The sequence below is a fragment of the Hemicordylus capensis genome, chromosome 3 (genome assembly GCF_027244095.1).
Source record: "Hemicordylus capensis ecotype Gifberg chromosome 3, rHemCap1.1.pri, whole genome shotgun sequence".
NCBI lineage: Eukaryota > Metazoa > Chordata > Lepidosauria > Squamata > Cordylidae > Hemicordylus > Hemicordylus capensis.
The window spans coordinates 236,410,011-236,431,634 of NC_069659.1; the positions used below are offsets into that span (position 1 = coordinate 236,410,011).

The window sequence follows — 21,624 nt, forward strand, 5'->3', positions numbered from 1 at the left end:
CTAGCCTGATTTAAAGTAAGGTACTTCTTTCTGTCTTGCCAGTGGAGAGCGAATTGGCAAAAGCAAAAATATGAGCTCCAGAGATCTCATCCTTCACTTAGATTGTTCTTATAGCCCTTCCTGAAAGCTGCAGTCTTTCCAGTTGGAACCATTTCTTGAATTTAGTGAAGGTGGCTATATTTTATCGCAACAGAATCAAACAATAGAGGGCATTGGGTGCAATGAATCAACACAGCATTTGTTTCGTTTCATTACAAAGTGCACTGCTGATACAGAGTAAGAAGCTAGCTAGGTTTTTGCCTTGCTCAGGCACGAGCATCCCAACATTTGATTGCAAAACCCATAGGATTCTTCTGTCACTCTCAGTATTTACAGTGATAAGGGAAATTATTGGTTGGCACTCTATAATTGGGCTCCAATAAAATAAAATTTTTAGTTGTTTGACATTGCCCTAAAATGGCTTTGGATATAATGTAGTTGTGGTGGGAGCAGAAGCATGTCTGCCCTTCCTATCTTAACACTTCACTGCTTTAAAAAAAAATAAAACCTGTCACCCTGAAATCAAATCCTATCCCTAGCTTCTACAGAGGTGTAAAAGCTCCCAGTGCACTGACAGCTTGCACATTTGCCCATTGGGGGGCGGATATGGAAATATTCTACTTCAGCCAAAATTGAGAAGTATGGACACAGGAAGCAAATAATATTCACAGTTTTTCATCACATCTAGCACCACTCATACTTATTTACAGCACACATATTACAATTTCAATAATTAAACTTTTTTAAAAATGTGAACCCAAGCTCATGGAGCAGATCCCAGCAATTTATATATGAATGAATGAATATAGCACCAAGAAGTTATCTGCTTTAACTTATTTATGATGATGATGACTCATTCAAGCTCATTGGGATTGAGTCTAAAATGCGACAGTTCTGGGATGGATACCAAAATGTAGGAACAAGCTGAAATATTTTGCAGTGTGCAATGGAAGCTACTTTTAGAAGTGTGCATATCCTTAACATAAAACCTGGCTGCATTTAAGAAAGAAATACCAGTAATCTCTCTTAGGAAAAAGGCTGCTTGCAAACACCTGCATTTTACTACCTGTTTTCCTCTGGGGAGCTTCTTTCACAGAACTCTTAGGCTGCTTTCTAAACTCTTCAGAATTCAGAAAGCAATTTAGTATGGCAGCCATGTAAAAGGATTGGTAGCATTGATGGTAGAGTTTAAAGAGCAATTTGGACCAAGAATCCCTTCCAAAGGAGGGATCCAGGGCAAAGAATCTCTTCAAAAAATCCAGGTGTGTTTGTACCCTGATTGTGGACAGAATTGTATACTGAAAGAGAAGAAGGTTCCACAGATTTTGTACTGTACATAACACTTCACTGGATAATACATAAGGTTTATGATTGATTTGATTTTTAAATGCTGTGTTGCTTTTCCAACACCAGAAATTATATCTTAATCCTTGAGGCTTTGGGGGAGGGGGGGAGAACTTGTGCACTAGTATTTCATACCTATACATCCTATGTTTTTAATCTAAAAAAGTAAACAAGTTTAAATTACAAAGACTGAGGGAAAATTTAAAAGCAGACTCTTCTTAGGACTATTTTGTATAGTACTTCTTGTTTCCCATCTATTCTTTTCAATTATAATGCTTTTAAAGTTTTACAAACAGAGAAAGTTGCCACAAAGTTGGGTATGATCTATACTGCATACATGGATTAAATTTAATATTCAAATAAAAGCACTGTTACTTGTGACATTCAGGTAATCTATTTCTAATTCAACATATTACTAGAAGGAAGATTAACCTTCCTGTGTTGGGTACTTGTGAGAGAAACAGCAAGCATAGCCTTTCCTACATTTAGCAGAGTTGCTGATGTGTTTAGGAGAGCACACTGTATAAGCTGGGGTAAATGTACTGTACTATGCCACCAAACTGAGAAAAAGCTGACTGAATAATGGTATTATCAATCATCATCAGAAGCACGCAATTGTTGGCACTTCTGGTCACAAAACATTAAACCATTTTTCCAGGATTGCACCCCAATCTGTTTCTAGGACGCATAAAATATAGCCGTCCTCTCAGTCTTAAAAAGCTTCAGCTTTCCCTATTATGCCCACATACAGTGACAACACATAACACTCACAAAGAAATAGGACAGTGTAAAAAAATAATGTTTGCATGAGCATGAAGTATGCAAACATTGGGTTTTCAAAAATTATTATTTATAATCTGGTTCTTTTCTACTGCTATGCCTCACAGGCTGAAAATCTTGCTGAAACTTCTGTTGTTCCAGATTTCAGCATAGGTAAGGTTGTATTGTGAAATCTGCTGCAAATGGCATCACTTATTCATTAGGGTTATTGTAAATGTTGTCTGCATTTAATATGCCAACATATGAGGTTGGCTGATCCCAGGAACAGGATATTAGGGCTGTGGAGAAGCAGTTAAATTCCTGAGGAATTTTTTTTACAAGTCTTAGTTGAATACATAAACAAAATGTTATCTAGGAGGAATAATTGTAAGGGATAGAAATAATTACAACCCTGAGGTAAAGATCTTCATCAGTATAGGTTTGAAGATTACACTGTTAGAGTATGTCATGGCCCTGTGGTGGCAGCATGACAAGGGCAAAACTATAGCCAAGGGAGCAGCTGGAATTATGGGAGGGTTACATAAATGTCGTTTGAAATTTAAAAAACCCCTCTTACAATTTACCCTCAAAAGGGGCAAAAGGATCAGCAAATGATTGATCACAAATTGGACATTCCATCAGCAATCATTAGCTACTAGTTGGTGCAGAGGATCTGCGCACTAGTTCTCCTTCTCTCCTTGCCCCCATTGATCCGGCTCCTTGCGCACTCCAGACACCTCCTGCCATCCAAGATGGCAGTGGAGGTGGTGAAACCTCCTTCCTGCCCCGCCTCAAGCTGATTTGGCCCCCTCAAGCTGATTTGGCTCGCCTCTGCCTTAAGCTGCCCCATTGTGGCAGAGAGGATGGGCGACGACGGGGTGCTGGCGGTGGAGAGGGCAGCCTTCTGTTGGTTTGCCTGCCACCCAAATGACAGGTCAGGCTGTTTATGGCTCATTTCGGGGCTCTCTTCCGGAATGTGGGTCCAGGGAAGGAGCTTTCACAGCCCCCTACCCCACCTCTGCCAGCGCCCTGTTGCCGCCATCCCCACCTCTGACGTTGATCGTATGTGCGAGCCCCATCCCCACCTTTTCATTGGTTGTGGCTGCGGTGGGGCTTGCCATGAACAATCTTAGTGTATTATACATAGAAATAGGCCAATTAGCCTTACATCCAATATAAACTGAATTACGATTGGTTGAAGAGGTTGGAGCAAAGCATATTTAATGGGCCAGGAACAGCCTTGCCAGAGGGAGAGAGGCAGCTAGCAGTCAGCAAAAATCTTTTCATAAAAGTCTGTCCAGACCAGGACCAAAGGAAAGGCAGGAATACTGAAGTGCTGAAGAAGGAATCTGAAGAAAAAGTCTTCTGGAAACAGCCCTCAGAGAAATTTTCAAACCTTGGTGACAGTAAGGAGGAGCCTTGAAGAGGCTCATATAGTGGTGGTGTCCTCGAAGAGCAGAGTCTGAGCCCTCAGCAGTGTGGCCCTTACCAAAGTAAGAACTTTGTGTCAAGATGTACCTAAGCTCTGTCATCTGGGGGAGGAGTTCAGAGAAAGGGAATTGGCTTTTTATGTTAAACAGAAAAGTGGACTATCTCAAGCTTATTACCACATCCCTTCATTGCTGTATTTATTAAGCAAGGTCTGAGCCAAACTGCTTTTCTTTTATTTTCCTGTATTAAGTATCATATGCTTAAGACATATTATTTTTAACAAATCTTAATTATATTTTTTGCCTATCTTTAGAAATCAGTTTCGTTGTCTGACACATAAAACAGCTACCAAAGGGATAAGGAAAAGGAAAAAGGCTAGTCTTTAAAGAAAAGGGTAACTGGTGGCAGCAGAAATAAATAAATGGGACAGTGCAAGTTAGGGTGATAGAATCATCATAACTTCACAAGGGCAATACACATACACAGTAGGATTCTAGCTTCCATCAAGCTAGCTGTGCTTGATGTGTGTGGCAGGAGCGGCCAGATTCACCATTGATACTGGTGAAGGAAGAGGGCAACTCCATCAAGCCCCCTCATGATTCTGATTGTCATCAATCTAACTGTGGCTAGGAAGAATGGTGTGGCATCCAAAGTTGCCACAGGCATTGGCAAGGAAAGAGGACAATTCCACCAACCCCAAAGCTCACCAAGTACGTGAACATAGAATAGTCACATATTCTTCACCAGCTTATCTTTGTTTCCATTTGTTCCCCTTCTTTTGTTTACTCTGCACTGATTTTAAATTTTGAGTCCACTCAAACTGGGATTTGTCTTCTTACTACTTGTCAAGCACCATGAACACAAATGGCACTATATAACAAACAACAGATTTATTAAGCTAGTATGAAGCTGTGCAAATGTGCTGCTTTGAAGCACGTTGTCATCACTAGCCCATTTGTGTTGTATAGCTCTTCCTAGATGGCACTGCTTCAGGCTGTAGAGAAACTAACTTTTTGAATACTGCATGTAGAAAACTAGTGTGTTAGCAAGAGAGTTAGCCTATCAACTCTCTCCCTGACGTGCTAGTTTTCTACATGCAGCAAGTAGCATGTTTGTTTACACAAACCTTATTAATACCAGTGCCCAATAGGGATGTGCACAAACCTGTTTGGAGGCCCTTTTACAGGCCTCCGAACAGGTTCGAAGGCAGCGGGGTGTGGGGATACCTTTAAGGACTGGGGAGAGTGACTTACAACCCCTGCCGGTTTCCCCCACCGGTGCTGCAGTGTAAAAGAGTCCAGTGGAGCAGCAGTGTGCCTCCCTGCTGCCCCATTGCCTCCTCAGACTGGAAGTGACTGGAAGAACCCAACGTGTGTGCATGCACGCCCTAAGTGTGAGCAAGCGCGACACGCGTTTGCATGCCAGGTACTTCTGGTCTGAGGAGGCAACAGGGCAGCAGGGAGGTGCGCTGCTGCCCCGCTGGATCCTTTTACATTGCAGCGCTGGTGAGGGAAATGTGGCGGTGAGGGGGAAGTGCAACCTCCTCAGTCCTTAAAGGTATCCCCCCTCCACTCTCAAGCCGCCCCCTGTCAGTTCCGTGCACATCCCTAGTGCCCAATGGCTATGAGTGGCAGAAGCAGGGTTGGCAGTGGCCACCCCCCAAAACAAAAACCAAACAGTCTGCAAAAAGGGAAAGGTAATGATTGATGTTAATTAATATAGTTGAATGGTTTCAAGAGTTTCATATAACCTAAACATCACAACATTAGTAAATGAAGGGCTGGTAATGTGAACATTTAAGCTCCATCTTCAGTAAAATCATATCAGATACATAAAATGTTCAGTACCTTTATCAAGAGATGCACCAGCCATGTGATAAAAACTTAAAGCTGTGTCCACATCATTTATATTTTTCAGAAAAGTGAAGAAATTCTCTACCTCCTCAAATGTCAGCCCCTGCAATGGGAATAAAGGTACCTTCAGTATAGAATTTAAACAAACCAACAAATCAGTTAAGCAACTGAAATATCATATGGCCTATATAAATAAGTCACTGGAATATTAAGTTTTTACTACACACTGATGCTTCACTTATAAGCCTGCCACCTATGAGTCCTGGAGTTGTAGCCAAAGAAAGTTAGTCTTGACTAAGCATCATTGAACTCATAGAAGCATATGAAGTTGCCTTATACTGAATCAGACCACTGGTCCATCTAGTTCAGTATTGTCTACACTGACGGGCAGCAGCTCTCCAAGGTTTCAATCAGGAGCCTTTCCCAGGCCTGCCTGGAGATGCCAAGGATTGAACTAGGGGTCTTCTGCATGCAAAGCAGATGCTCTACCACTCAGCTTTCTTTGGCTATAACCCCTAGTTATTACTCACAATACACATAACCCTAGCTTTATCTTTGTTCTAAATATCTATCAAACTTTCCCCAGCCAATCGGGTCAACATGAACAAGGAACACCAGTTCCTAAATGAGATGGTGGTATGGTGGCAACACTGTTTCCAAATGCTTATCAACTAATTGTCTACACTATAATGCTTAACTTATTAGCACTGTCTGCATGAAATTGTAGCAGATGCAGAGATACTCCACTGAGAAGTGTAAGGTCATTTCAGTTTCAGCTTATCGTTCTGCAAAATCATTATGGGTGGCATCATGAATTAGAATTAGGGGTCCCTTTTTGTCTGCTTTCTCAGTTCGAAGAGTAAGGATGAATGGCAGCTAGATGTTCGTTCATGATTATCATTTGCTCACATTTCGTTCCACATTATGACAAATGCCACAGAATAAAGTACAAGCAGGTGCAAGTACTTCTGGTGAATGCACACTTGTGAAATTTAAATATTTGAAAAACACAAACACATAAAACTTAAGAGTGGCAAACATGGCACACAATGTCTTGAAAATTAGCATTCCAATAATGGATAAATAAAATCTGTCATTTAGCAAATGATTCTTGTGATGATGTTCTTTGATTTTACTATGGTAAGTAAACTCAGTCATGACACCAAGACACACAGACACTCTCCCTCCCTCCCAACCCTACACATACAATGGATTCCAAGTCCCCTACCAAAATTAAGTATTTCAAATAACAAAGGCACTTGAACTCAGGATTATAAGGAATAATTGTTATTAAGGGAGGAGGGAATACTTAAAGTGAATGAAACCAAATCACATCCCCGCATTTCACTGGCCATAGGCTTGTGGCCAGAGCCTGTGGCTCTAATCAGGAAAAACCTGAAGGTGAAGATGGCAGGCTGAAAAATGTGCTTAAACCGATTAAACATAACACTAGGCCAATGAGCAACAAATTAAGCTGTAGTGAAGTCACAGCCCAAATAAGAGTAAAACCTATAATCTTATAGAATACAGCTGTTCTAGACACCTACACCCTATTCACACATAATGTATGAATGTACAGCGTTCATAGGTACAGATTTGTACACAGGTAAAGATATTCCCATTGTTATGCTGAACACAGGTATAGGAGTACACTTTCTATCTGTATCATGCATTTAAGGGGCCTATACCCAGGTTCACTTTTAAAATGAATGCAGGTACAGTCTCTACACTAGTGTACATCTCTACACTTGTACAACATAATGTTTGAATATAGCTCTAGTCTCTGTATTCTCATCTTGATCTGTTTGCTAGCCAATGTGAATTTACAATATGCTCTAGTTTTCATTTAATGCTACCATCAGCAGGGATGACTTGACACACACTCAAACATTTCAAGTTCTTTATCACATATTCCAATCTGATACGCTGATTAGAAAGCTAAACTGGCAAATAATTCTGCAAAATGCACACAGAGTTATGCAGGCCTCACCCCCGAAATGACAAAACTACAAAATTAAAAAGATGGCACTGCCTTTCTCATAAATTTTGCCATTAGCTGCGGATTTGATCCCTTTCCCACAAAATCAATATACAGATCAAAGCTCAATAATTAAAATCACTCTCCAGTGGGAGAATGTTAAAATATTGAACATGAAATTGTAAATGGAAACACTGACTTCTCTCTCATGAAGAAAACAGTATGTCAAAATCAAGAGGCTCTATTTATATCTTTGTATGAATTGAAAGATCTGCCATTACACTGCCTGAAATGTTTTCTGTAATATAAGATGCCATTAGTACCACAGTCTGTCTGTCACACAAATTTTTAGAACCCCAGCAACAAGTGTTTATTATGTTAAATAATCCTTACTAACCTGCAAACTTGTTTATACCTCAAATAAATTGTTTGGCGATTCAAACAATTTCAATTTGGGCCATATATTGCACTATCATCAAATCAACTTCCTTTGTAACTTCAAAGAAAACAAGCAGTCAGTTTAGGTATGAACTAATATGCCTACTTTCTATGTGGCTGCCATCTTGGATCAGAGTACATGGACTCATCACAAACCATGCCATTTCAGTGTGTTCCTATGTGGCACAACATCTGTACCAAATATGGTCCAAATTGGTGAAGGCTTTGCAAAGTTGTTAAGGGGAGACACACAAGGCCGGACAGTAAGGAGATCTCATAAGGATACTTTCCATGTGGAAAGTAGGCTAAAAAATCAGAGTCATGCAGACTAAAAGCCACAGGGGTTCAATATTTTTCAGAATGACACATGAGCATTCAGCTTCCTATCCACTGGTAGTCTTACATTAAAAAAAAAGTACTCTTGTTCAGCATGGAACCATAGTGACTTTGGTACAGATTCAGAGCAAAAAAAAAAAAAGATATTAAAACAAGATTATTAAAAATGCAGCAATGAAATTCTGTTTGGAACACACTATCAACTTTTTTGTATCTAGCAGATCTACTGTGCATGAGCTGTCCCTATGCTCGAACAGGGGCTGCTCCATTCTTTATGAATTAGGGAATACTCAAGGTGCCAATGGTAACGTCCCACTGTGGAATGAAAACCACCATGAGAACATACTATTTGTATGTGCTAAACTGTGTGCACACTGAAGACCAATGGAGCTTGGGTCTGAACAACTTCAAAGTCTCATTAGTGTATCTGGCTCTTTAAAGAAGTCAGTGTAACATACTCTTTTCTTTGCAACAACCCTTTCCTTTGCAACAACATGCAGCTATTATATCATACATGGCCTATAGCCAACTTCAGGATCATGCTTATGGATGGGTCAGCTATGATAGATTTAAATGAAAACAGCTCTATAGGCTTGCCTTAATTGTTCAACAGTCAGTGGTAGCACCAGGAAAAAAACTGAGCGAGGGCACATAAAGGACTAAATGCATTTATGAGTGGGCAAGCTGTGTCCCACATATTAGATTTCTGAATCAGAATTGGGGGGCAGGTGGGGGCAAATTACTTGGTGGGGGGCTCTCACCCCACTCTGGAGTCGCCCTTGTCAACAGTGGATCAGTATATGAAAGTTTTAGTTTCCCATTAGGAAGTTACCACAAATTCACCAGGGAAAAAAAAGAGTATTATGAAAACATTTAGACTATTATGGAGGAAACAACAACTATGACTATGAGAATGTATATACTGCCTTTCAGCAAAAGTTCTCAAGGTAGTTTCCATAGGAGTTCTCTTAAGGAAGTGCTGCTGTACCCTCTTATGTGATTTAGCCCTCTTGGAGCTTTCCCACACATAGCTTCCAGCTCTCGGGGTAAACGTTGCGCGAAGTCACTTCGAATTACACTCGCAGCATGAGGGAAGCAGTCCCTCCCGTCTGCTCGCAGGTTTTCTTTTGGTGCACATTCACATTGCATGCCTCTGTGTTTTCCTTCAAGCCAACGGTGGGGAGGGAGAGAGAGAGCGCTCACGAGAGCGAGAGAGGGCAGGTTCCTCCTTGGGTAGGAACACAATGTTGCCTTCAAGACCTTGTGTAATAGACTGGGAGAATTTATATAGACTAATATATTTCTTCCCTTTCCCCCAACACATATGAGGTGTTTTATCCAACAAAAACCTTAAGCAAACAGACTAATATTGTTCAAAAAAGGTCAACTTCAGCAAACACAGAGGTTTTACTTTTGTAACTAGAACTTAAAGAGTTTGCTTCCTGAAAACTGATTTTTCCACTCTTCGCAGCTAGGCAAGTCAGCTTGATTGCGTTTCTAAACAACTATATCTGCCTTCCTAAAGAGTGTTTCCCTCTTATCATTTTTTTGCATTTTAAATTTTTATTGGCTTTTACAATAGCTTACAATTAAGTAAATATTGACTTCCTGCTTACCTATCTGCACAGTTCACGTTAACTATACATATAAACCATTGCTATAATAATTCAAAACATAGATAGTCCACATTACTGCTCGATTTTACACAACCCAACCAGCTATTATTACTATATTTCAAATCCTGCTGAAAAGCCCATATTAGAAAAATAGTTCTTTAAGTAAAATAAAAATGGTTCCCAATCTCTGAAAGATTCCAAATTTTCATCCCTTATAAGTGCTGTAAGCTTTGCCATCTCAGCATATTCCAAAATTTTTATTAACCAGTCTTCTTTAGAGGGCATTTTAGTGTCTTTCCATTTCTGTACATATACTATCCTAGCCACCATGGTTGCATACATAAAAAAGGTTAAATTTCTTCTGGAAAACTCTCCTTGGGATATTCCCAGCAGGAAGGATTCTGGCCTCTTAGGAAATGTCATTTTGAAAATTTTCTACAACTCAGTATATTTCATATCCCAAAAAGCCTTTGCCTTCCCGCATGACCACCACATATGGAAAAAGGTTTCTTCACATTGTCCACATTTCCCCCTCTTATCATTTTGATGATTCTACGTCAGTGAAAGCCCAATTTGTGTTTCCAAAGATCTCGAATGGACTTCAGGGTAAATCTGGCTGGTGTGTGAATGCACATACTCTCTTCCAGAGGAAATTCGGGTTAACAGACCTTTCTGTAAAGGCTCTCGTTTGCATAAACACAGAACTGTTACTCTGCAAGCACTTTAATGGGATACATGCATCTATTGTCCTCTTGTGGCTCACTGAGATCTTAATTGCACAGGCTGTGTGCTGGAGGGCAGCTGTGAGGCTGTTCCTTCCTTAGCACTTGGGGTTAGACTAGAAGGCCTTTCTAACTCCTGGATTCTAGGAGATGTAACTGAATTAGATGGAATAAATAGTCTGGATGAAAGGAAGTCCTACCATTAAAATAATCTAGTGAGTTGTGAAATGGAGAGCTTTGACCTCAACATTTCTTCCCAAGTGCTCTCATTGTCACTTTCTCTGGCTGGTAACAAAAACTCAGTGACATCAATTTACTGCAATGTATGTAGTGAAATGGATGAGTGGCTTTAGCATTACTTTCTGGGACCCAGGAGATCAAGAGAAGGGAATATTGCCAACCCTTGCTGCTTTAATACGACCGCTGTAACATTGGGCCTTGAATGGAAAGAACGCACCCCCCACCCATGCCTTGCAAATGTGTTCAGTTTCAGGAGAAGAAGAGGATGCCACAAGGCAAGATTATGGAACTGATGAGATAAAACGCTTGTGCCAGAGCTCTTAAGCCTATTTCACGCTCAGCACCAAAACCCACATTCTGAAAGGCAAAATAATGTTGTAAATTGATCCTAATTAGAATTGTGCCAATTGGTGAGCTTATTATCTGAATACTATTTTTTTTAAATGAAAAGGTACAAAAACATAAGCAACTTTGTCCATTGAAACATGTTATATGTATATGTATGTATATGTCATACTTTTTATATGTATGATTTTATGTACCCTCTACCATGTAATTCTGCTGATGCATTTTTTATTAAGTTGCTTTTAATGGTGTCGATTGTTGCACCCACATCTTAATGTCTCACTTTATTAACATTTTTATTTGTATTCTGATGTTTCCTGTCAAAACTGCTCACAATAAATAAGGTTGTGAATTGCAAATACAAGCTGTAATATCAGAAGCAATAAACATTTATTCAAGTGTGCACCACCTCTACTAAGTTACTTTAGAAGAATAGCATTGCTAGCTATATTGCAACACAAAGAAACACCTTAGCTTATTACGATATGGATTTCCTTAGATTCAGACACTGTATATATCTGAAGTAGGCTCTCTCCTAACTTAAGTGAGGGAGGAAGGGAGGGAGGGAGGGTAGTATAATGGAACAACAGGGGCAATATAACACAACTTTGGTACCCTTAGGCGGGGTGCGGGTAGTTCATACAAGGGAACCATTTAGAGCGATGCCAGGATGGCAACAGAAACTGCCGTTCATACATCCAATGGCATTATTCAGCATTGCTCCTCAAGAATCGCAGTTACTGCACATTATATGCAACCTAAAACTGTAGCGCTTTGGTGCAGTGCTCAAAGTGGTTTAATTCTAGGCACTTGATGCCACAGTAAAGCTGCCTGTTTGGGAAAGCTCCAGATGAAAAGGAGGAAGACTAGGACTCAAGTGGTATTGAGAAGTAGTAGTTAAGCAGAGGGGAATAATAGGGTGGAATCAGAAGTTCCATGACATACACAGCAGAAGGGTGTGAGCACTGTAAGATATTCCCCTTAGGGGATAGAGCCGATCTGGGAAGAACAGAAGGTTTCAAGTTCCCTCCCTGGCTTCTCCAAGATAGGGCTGAGAGAGATTCCTGCCTGCAACCTTGGAGAAGCCGCTGCCAGTCTGTGAAGACAATACTGAGCTAGATAGAACAATGGTCTGACTCAGTATATGGCAGCTTCCTATGTTCCTAATCTGATCCCTGTCTACAGCTTTCCCTTCGCAACCTCTTCACACAGTTAGGCTCCCAAAATGGGGACAAATGGGAGAAAGTGGCTGGGGAAACAGGCTGCAAAGGAAAAGTGGCAGTTAGGCTGAATGGTTAAGTTATTTTTTCATTGATTAAGTGCCATCAAGTCAGTGTTGACTCTTAGCGACCACACAGATAGATTCTTTCCAAGATGATCTGTCTTCAACTTGGCCTTTAAGGTCTCTCAGTGCTGCATTTACTGCTGTCGCAATTGAGTTCATCCACCTTGCTGCTGGTTGTCCTCTTCTTCTCTTTCCTTCCACTTTTCCTAGCATTATGGACTTCTCCAGGAAGCTGGGTCTTCTCATAATGTGTCCATAGTATGATAGTTTGAGCCTGATCATTTGTGCCTTGAGTGAAAGTTCTGGATTGATTTGTTCTATGATCCATTTGTTTATTTCCATGGTCTCCTCAAAAGTCTTCTCCAGCACCAAAGTTCAAAAGCGTCAATACTTTTTCTACTTCGCTTCTTCAAAGTCCAGCTTTCGCATCCATAGAGTGTCATGGGGAAAACCACTGTCTGAACTATTCTAATCTTTGTAGGTATAGACACGTCGCAGCATCTAAATATGCTTTCCAAGGCCTTCATTGCAACCTACCAAGTGTTAGTCTGCGGCGTATTTCTTGACTGCTGGATCCTTTACTGTTGATGGGTGATCCTAAAAGGCAGAAGCTATCCACCACTTCAGTGTCTTCATTATCAATTCTGAGACTGGTTGCTGTATCTGTTGTCATTAGTTTAGTCTTCTTGTCATTTAGTCATAGTCTCATTTTTTCACTGTGCTCCTTGACTTTCATTACTAGAACTTGCAAATCATCCGCATTCTCAGCTATCAGAGTGGTGTCATCAGCATAGCACAGGTTATTGATGTTTCTTCCTCCAACTTTAAAACCACTCATCTTCCAATCCAGCTTCTCTCAGTATATGTTCAGCATATAAATTGAATAAATAAGGAGAAAGTAGACAGCCTTGTCTTACTCCTTTGCCGATCTGGAACCAGTTTGTTTCACAATGTTCCTTCTGGACTGTGGCTTCCTGTCCTGTGCATAGGTTTCTCATGAGAACAATGAGATGTTCTGGGACGCCCATTTTCCCCAAGGATATTCCACAACTTGACATGGTCGACACAATCAAAGGCTTTTCTGCAGTCAATAAAGCACATATTGACTTCTTTTTGGTATTCTTTGGATTTCTCAATTATCCAGCGTGCACCAGCAATGATGTCTCTTGTTCCTTGGCCTTTTCTAAAACCACCTTGAACATCCGGCATTTCCCTTTCCATGTAGGGCTCTAATCTGTGTTGGATGATCTTGAGCATTATTTTGCTAGCATATGAAATTAAGGATATAGTGCGATGGTTTGCACAATCTGTTATGCAAGATTTCTTTCTTTGGTATGGGTCTGTAGACTGACCTCTTATAGAAATGCCCATTCCCTTGTTTTGCATGCTGGAAGCAAATATGGAATGGTGAGTCTTGCATTTGTCAGTACAATATCTCCTTCATCAACCATCTATTTCCACCCACAGACAGCTTTCAAGACTGAAAAAAGGTGCCCAATAGAGGCATACTTTTCATGCACCTTTAGAAGTTAGCACCTCAGTGATGCAGGGGAGAAATAGACACATTTTACAATTATTAATAGAAACCCAATATTCTCAGGCATGTGATGGATGTGCTGGACACCATGCTGGAAGGCAAATTCTGTAATTGGTAGCACAAATCTACCTGGCCTTTGTTACTACCATATCATTTTGCTGGTGCTTTAATGTATGACTGACCTTGCACGTTCAAACAGAAGTTAGAGTGATTTCCTTATATATCTTTAAGATGAAGGATTTAAACTAATGATGAAATATGCTATTCAAACAAGAATTTTGTATACACACACTTTCAAGGAAGGCAAATGACAATAAAAATAGTTTTTGCAAGGACAACCAAAATCCAGACAATGAATTGGAGTGACAAGGACTGAATGTGAGCAAGCACTATCTGTAATAGATGAGCCTCTCTAATTTAATTAGTTACTGTATAGCTCTCTGCAAAAAGCTGTCAAACATTTGCTGTGTGACTATCAACACAAATTGCTACTCTTGCATCCCTTTATCTGTGCTAACGTCCACCTTAAAAGAATACTGCTCAATGTTCCAGAAGTGGCCATTCTAGTACAAAACCTTGAAGTTTTTGTTTCCTCAGCCTTGAATATTACACGATTTATAAAACAATGTCTTATTAAAAAGTATAGTTTTGATTTATTCCCCCTTGATAGTAACGAGGAGCTGTTCTGGGTTTGTTCACTGACTTGCAGAGTCACTAAAAAGACAGAAAATCTGCAGCACCAACTGAAAATGTGTTCTTGCTTTTTTTTTTCTTCAGTAAGAGACAGAACTTGGCTGTTAAGTGATCAAGGTAGCAGGCTTGCTTTACCAACCCCTTTTCTTCCCATATTAATTTCTCTCCACCATGTGACATAGTTCAGCATTACAACTGACTAATGTTATTCATGGTTAATGCAAACTAGCAGGGGCGATGCTTTAATGAGGCAGGGTGAGGTGGTTATCTCAGGTCTTACGAAGAAGATAAAGGGGAGCCACAGACACCCCCTTCCCTCTTTCCTTGGGACCTTTAAGGCTACAGTTATAAAACAGGCGACTCCAGACAGTGACACCTACAGATTATAAATCTAATTAATAATAAATTTTACTGAATACAATGTGAGGCTGGAATCATCTAAACTTGCAAGATGTTCCCACATGTCATAGAAACACGCAAGATGGAAATGCATGTTCTGGCATTAACACTTAACCTATGTTCGAGATTATGCTTGTATATGTTAAATGATTTAATGTGCACTTCATGTGGATTAGGAGTGTCATACCTTAAACCTAAAGAAGGGGAAATGGGAAACCAGGATAGGAAGGAGCTGAGCTAATGAAATACCCTAATTGATGTTGTGGTTACCTGAGAGAGTGCCTTGCCCCATATGTCCCAACCGGGACCTTAAGATCTTCTTCGGAGGCCCTGCTCCAAGTGCCCCTGCCAAATGAGGTGAGGCGGGTGGCTACAAGGGAGAGGGCCTTTTCAGTGGCTGCACACTATGGAATAGCTTCCCCAATGAGGTTCACCAGGCTTCATCACTTTGTTCTTTTAGACGCCAGGTGTGATGAGACTGTGGGGTTACTCTATGCTTTCTGTTCAATCAGGACCTTTAAATTTTGATTTTAAAAAAGTTTTAAATTGTTTTGTGTTGTATTTTGTATCCCGCTGTGCCCACTTCCCCCACCCCCACCGCTTTTTTGGTCTGTTATTTAATGTGTTATGACCTGATGGTAAAGCTGTGCTGTGAGCTCCCATAAAACAATTTGTTATGGGGAAGCTAACAAATAAAGATTATTATTATAATTAACAAGAACTGTAATTTCTGCTTCATTAACAAGGCAGGCAATTGCCTGAAGTATTATATTAATATTGCAGGAGAGCAGAATTAGATACAAAGGGAGGAGACCACTTCCTGATACAAAGGAAGCAGAGAGCAGCAATGGAAGGGTCTGGATAATCCAGAGGACATTTAATGGCAGGGGTGACTTCCTGATATTCACTAATCATGAATGAGATCACACATGCCTTCATACTGAAAAAACCATGCACTGGTTCTCAAGAAGAGGCAGCTTTTCCACAGATAATAATGAATCACTGTTTCACTCTTGTGCCAGGAACCAGAGCATCACTAGAAGAATATTTTACTGATGCGATAAACCTATAAGCAGACCTTTCAAAAGATGAAAGTCATCAGTGACTCAGTGAGACTCTTCCAACAGTCAGGTTGGTTAGCCCCAGTTTAGAGAGGTACATTTTGTTTTGTAGGTTTTCTTGCAAAACCACTGAAGCTTAGAGCTGCCAGGAAGAATATATTTCAGGCATCATTAGTTTCCACTAGCTTTACAGGATGCTCCACAAAACCAAAATGATAGCATCTGCATCAGTTCTGTTAATGCAGCTTGAACTGGCAGTCATTTAGGCAATGCAGAGCCCCAGCATCTGATATTTTAACTAAGCCTTGATTACATTTGAAGCAGCCTGATTTCCCCCTTCTTATCCTGTGGTGCATGTGTCTTGTAGGGATGTGCACGAGCTAGTTCAGCACCTCCTCTGGGAAGCGCTGAACCGACTCAGGCGCGGCACCAGCATTCAAACCGGTTCAGAGGAGCAGGGAGCAGTTCCCTTAAAGAGCAGGTAAGCAGCTCCGTACCTGCTTGCCTGCTGCTTTTCTGGTGGTGGTGGCCGCTCTCCAAAAGGCTGCGCCGGCCATGTGTGTGCCAACACTGCATGGAAGCTGCAGGGAACAGCGTTCCAACTGTGCACCGCCTTTTGGAGAGCAGGCACAGCCATTGGAAAGTGGTGGGGTGGTGGACAAGCAGATAAGGAGTTGCTTACCTCCTTTTTAAGGGAACTGCTCCCTGCTCCGCTGGCGGCTGCACATCCCTAGTAGCTTGGGCTTGCTTGCATGAACCATCTGGGTTGTTTTCCTAAACCATCTGTTCCTGCAAGTTCTTCTAATGTGTAGCACTACAAGGCACACTATGACTGGATGATGAGGGTTATTATGAATATGTAGGAAAAACATATGCGGCTTCCTTATTCTTATTCTTTGTTCTTGAACTGTTTGCCACAGCTGAGCTGTTCGCCGCACTAACCCCCAGCTCCAGCTTACTCCCTCCATTTGTTATCTATGCACATGCTCTTGGGCTGCTGAGAACATTTGGAGGAAATCAAAAGATGTGGCTAACTTTGTTCACTTCTGTTCATGCTCTTTCCCCCTTCCCTATTTTTCTTGTCAAGCAACCATAGTAAACCTCCCTAATGCAAACCCAACTCCAGTAAATCCCAGAGCCTCATCTTTATCTGTGATGTACTCTACTAAAGTCTCGACTAAGTAATCCCTACTAAGGCCTGCCCCTCTTCTACACTTTTCTCACTTTCTGACCAAGGCTTCACCTCTTTCTGTGAGGAAACTGAAGCTATCTAACTGAAGCTATCAAGTCACTTTCTTTCAGCTTCAACCCAATACTCCCACCCATCAAAATCTCCAATATAATATTGGCCATTATATGGATTGCTTAGAGCAGGGGTTCCCAACCTTTTTAAACCAGTGTATCGCCACTGTTGCAAACCTTCAGCTCAGGTACCCCACAGAGATGTGTATGTGTATACATACTTATGCTTAAACACACACACTCTACAGTTATGAGACAGGCTAATCCAGTAACTGGATTGCATCCAGAATTACAAGTACTCCCACTGCTTATGAGTAACTGCTTATGAGTAACTAAATCTGGATGTGAGCCAGTGACTATAGTAGCCCATCTCATAACTGTAACATCTTAATTTGTGTGTGTGCATATGTATATACATAAAAACATAAATTTAAGTGTTTACCATTAGGGAGACAGGCTACTACAGACATTGGCTCACATCCATACCAAGTTCCTCATAAGCAGTCTTGTTGAAATTTATTTATTTATTTATTTATTAACATTTATGTTTCAAATAAATAAATATTTAAATATTTATTTAAATATTTAAATTTAAACAGGGACAATTATTTAAATAGGGACAATTTTACTTGCCCTATTAATTTCAATAGGAGTACTTAGTGCTAATTTTCAGAAGCCTGTCAGTCAGGCTGAGGGGAGGGGGTACACTGAGCTTCAGCACATTGCCAGCCAATCAGAAGCAGAGGAGGAGGTCTTCACCCTCCTCCCTTCCCTTCTGCATAGGGTACTTTGCTGGGGAGTGGGGACACACTGGCTTCATGCCAGCAATCTTCAGCTAGATAACAAATAGTGCAGCTGAAGCATCGAAAGGCAGAAGACTCTGGGTAGCCCCTGGGAACCTTTCAAGTACTCATAGGGGTACTAGTACCCCCTGTTGGAAATCTCTGGCTTAGAGAATGATTGTGAAGCAATCTGAATTCTCAAAAAAGTGCTCTATAAGTGCAAAGTACTATAATGGGGATGTCTCCTAAAAAAATTGTTCCATTCTCACCAAAAAGTGATTACAAGTCACCTGTTTTTGTTTTTTCTGAAATTGCTCATATGCAGCTGAAATCAAATTGAAATGCCTATTTGGCCATGCCCCCCAAAACAGGCAGCTGCCATGTTGGCTCTGCTGTGACATCATCACTGCTCTTTTTCTTTGAGAGCTGGTCATTTCGAGCATGGAGAGCGACGTTTCCTGCAGTAATCTGACCAAAAGCAACTGCTAGTTTGAAAATCCAGAAGGTACAAGTGGTGTATAGAACCACTGTGGGACAGCACAATAAAAAGCACACCGAAAAAAATAATTGTGCATGTACCCAAAGAGAAGAGAAGAGAAGTTTCCTGCTCTTTTTGCCTTTCACTATAACAGCTGAGAATAATTTCTGTCAGGGCTGGTAAAATCACCATGAAAATAATCATGAAGATAAAGGGCAACCATTATTACAATCCAATGTTTTAGCTCAGGTTTCTGAGGTAGATTGAGCCTGTTCCTCGTTATCAACTAAGCCTCAACTGCTTAACAGTGATAGTGTTGCTGCTTCTATTTGACAGTGGTCCATTTTAGTTCAGAACTCCAAGATCTCAGATTAAGGTCACCTAATGGTGCAGTGGGGAAGTAATTTGCCTAGGGAGCAAGAGGTTGCTGGTTCGAATCCCTGCTGGTATGTTTCCCAGACTCTATATGGCAGCAGTGATACAGGAAGATGCTGAAAGACATCATCTCATACTATGTAGGAGATGGCAATGGTAAACCCCTCCTGTATTCTACCAAAGAAAATCACATGGCTCTGTGGTTGCCAGGAGTTGACACCGACTCGACAGCACAACTTTACCTTTATTTAGCTTTTACAATCCTCTAGTCTTGTACCTTATAAGCAGAAGAGGCTTTTGAGTTCCTTGTAAGGGTAAGAGGGCCCAGGACCTTTAACAGATACATGATTGGCAGACACCCAACAGGTACAATTTCACTACCGTATGAGGATGGAAACAGCATGGCCCATGTGACTGATATTTGGCCTGTACTTCAGCCGCATGACAGCCAGAAATTCAACTAAAGAAATTCCAATCCCCAATTCTTGGAGAAGCTACACCTAATGAGTTTCAGCCTGTCATCCAGCTGCTAGACAGAGAGCTCCAGGCATGAAAGAACAAAGCAAGGTTTCAACTATAAAATTACCACTCAGAAAAGAACATTAGTAATAACGCTGGGATAGAAGGGCTTAAAGGAAAAATATGTAGAAATATGTGATATTCATTCCTAAATGACACGAGTTTAAGAAGTACTGGGGCAAATTCATATTTAACTATACAGATCTTGTCACTGTGTCACAACCTGTTTGAATATCTCTGTAGTTTATTCATAGTTTGCCCCCCCTGCCCCCCATTCCCATTTTAGAAATCTAATACATGGTTCCTACTTGCCCACCCCTCACCCCGAGCCACCCTTGGCCAAGGTCTGTGTGATTGTGCCTGTTTCCCTATTTATTCCAGAATTAAATCATTCAAATGTAATAATGATTGCCCTTTATTTTCAAGAAATTTTCATTCCCTGGAGGAAAAGGGCAGATTGCACCAACCTGGACAGAAAGAAAAACCAAAAATATTTTTCCTCTATATTGGCACACCATGTAAGAAGGCAATACTTTAGGGAGGGAGATTTTTTCTGAGTTATAGAACCGGCTCTAGTACTAACCTTGTGGTCTTCACCCCGCTTATCTCCAATCCTATGTAATCTTCATAGCCAGCAAAGCAAGCAAGCTATCTAATCATAAAGGAGTCTATAAATGGCAGACTTTCTAAATTTCCTTTCATAAATCCTTCAGTTATTTTAAGGAATGAGTGCAAAACAAGTCACAGGCAGAAATTAATGAGGCTTCTGGCCTGCCCTGAATATGGAGGTTGAGCAGCGTTGATGTCATAATCACCTCAACAAATGGGAGAGTGTTTTTGCTCTGCCAGGAAAATGTGAATCTTTAAACCTAATGATGAGCTGCTTAATGGATTAATACTACTAAAAATGCTATATGAGATTTAGGAGACCTCCATTATCTGTTCATTCTGGATCAGTTTCCCAAATACTTACTGCGGCCTTCTAGAAGGAATCCCTGACTTCCCAATTAGAAAAGCTACAAATGGAGGTTTGTATTGGCCAGAATTTCAACTTCCATCTCAATATATTGTCCGCTTGGAACTGGATTGAAATAGTTAAGGGAAATGGAATGGTTCTGAAATATTAATCAGTTCTCATTTTGGTTTAATTGTTACGTTCAGATAATAGTTAATCAGAAAAGATGTGCTATGGGTCTCCAAAAGGAGCTGTCATGGCATTCTTGCACGGCAATAACCAAGTACCCTGTACTTTCATTAGCAGATAAAAATATGTCCTTTTACTTTAAATGTTTTATTCAAGGTCCCTTATCATGCATTAACCACCACAGCAGCTCAGACTTCTTTTTCTTTTAAGATTACGAGCCTAGTTTCCATCATTTATTTTTCCCACAGAAGGTCATAATATAAATGACAAATTACCCAGTCATAATGGACAATTAATTCAAGGTCACATCACATCTTTCCATGGTTTATTCAGGCAAAAGACTGAGGGGGCATACCACCATGTGTATGAGCATTTAATACCATGTATTGTAACCCTTCTTATCCATGCACCTCATCTACATTCTGTGGTCAGTTTCTTCTGACACAGAATGTCCAGATGTTGGTGAACCATCCCCACAAGCATTACTTTACAATCTCGGAAGTTACAAGCTATCTCTGTTCCATAGCCACTAACCTCTCCATCCTGGAAATGCTTCTTGAGTTGTTTCAGCATGAGGGTAAGTTTTTTAGACTGCACTCCACTGTAAGCCAGCAGCATGCTGCCAAACTGCCGCTCTGTGATCCGTCCATTTACAGGATCATGCCTTTCAAACTGGAAGACAAAGAAACAAAATTTGATAATCTGTGCTCATTCACAAAAAAAAGTTATTAAAAATGTGTATTCAGAACTCCTCTTCATATAAAAATGCATTATTGAGGAGAGATACAGACAGGTAAAAACAATTTGTGATAGGAAAAAAAAAGATAATGAACACTGTTCTAATACCCATAAAACAGACAGAGTACTTTATCTTCCCTTCACCTATTCCATTCTTTTCAGGGACCATTTTTTATGGCCATAATTGTGATTTATCACTTCTAGCCTGGGATTCAAGCAGGTTCTGCCATAAGGTCTTCACTTCTAAGAAAGTCTTTAAACATACCATTC

At 40.6% G+C, this 21,624-nt stretch overlaps 1 protein-coding gene across 6 annotated transcripts in view; it reads right to left on the minus strand.

The window, feature by feature from the left end:
- MICU1 (mitochondrial calcium uptake 1) overlaps positions 1-21,624 on the minus strand; it is a 256,008-nt gene that overhangs the window by 30,069 nt on the left and 204,315 nt on the right. For 5 of the 6 annotated variants that reach the window (XR_008318809.1, XM_053305650.1, XM_053305647.1 and 2 more), the window contains 2 exons: positions 21,151-21,288; positions 5,421-5,529 (listed from right to left, as the gene is read on the minus strand). Coding sequence is in view for 5 of the 6 variants with exons in the window: in XM_053305650.1 (XP_053161625.1) it covers positions 5,421-5,529; positions 21,151-21,288 (247 nt within the window). In the remaining variant the exon portion in view is untranslated. Of the gene's footprint in view, positions 1-5,420; positions 5,530-20,445; positions 20,554-21,150; positions 21,289-21,624 lie in introns of those variants that run through there. The other variant, XM_053305652.1, reaches the window with a different exon arrangement.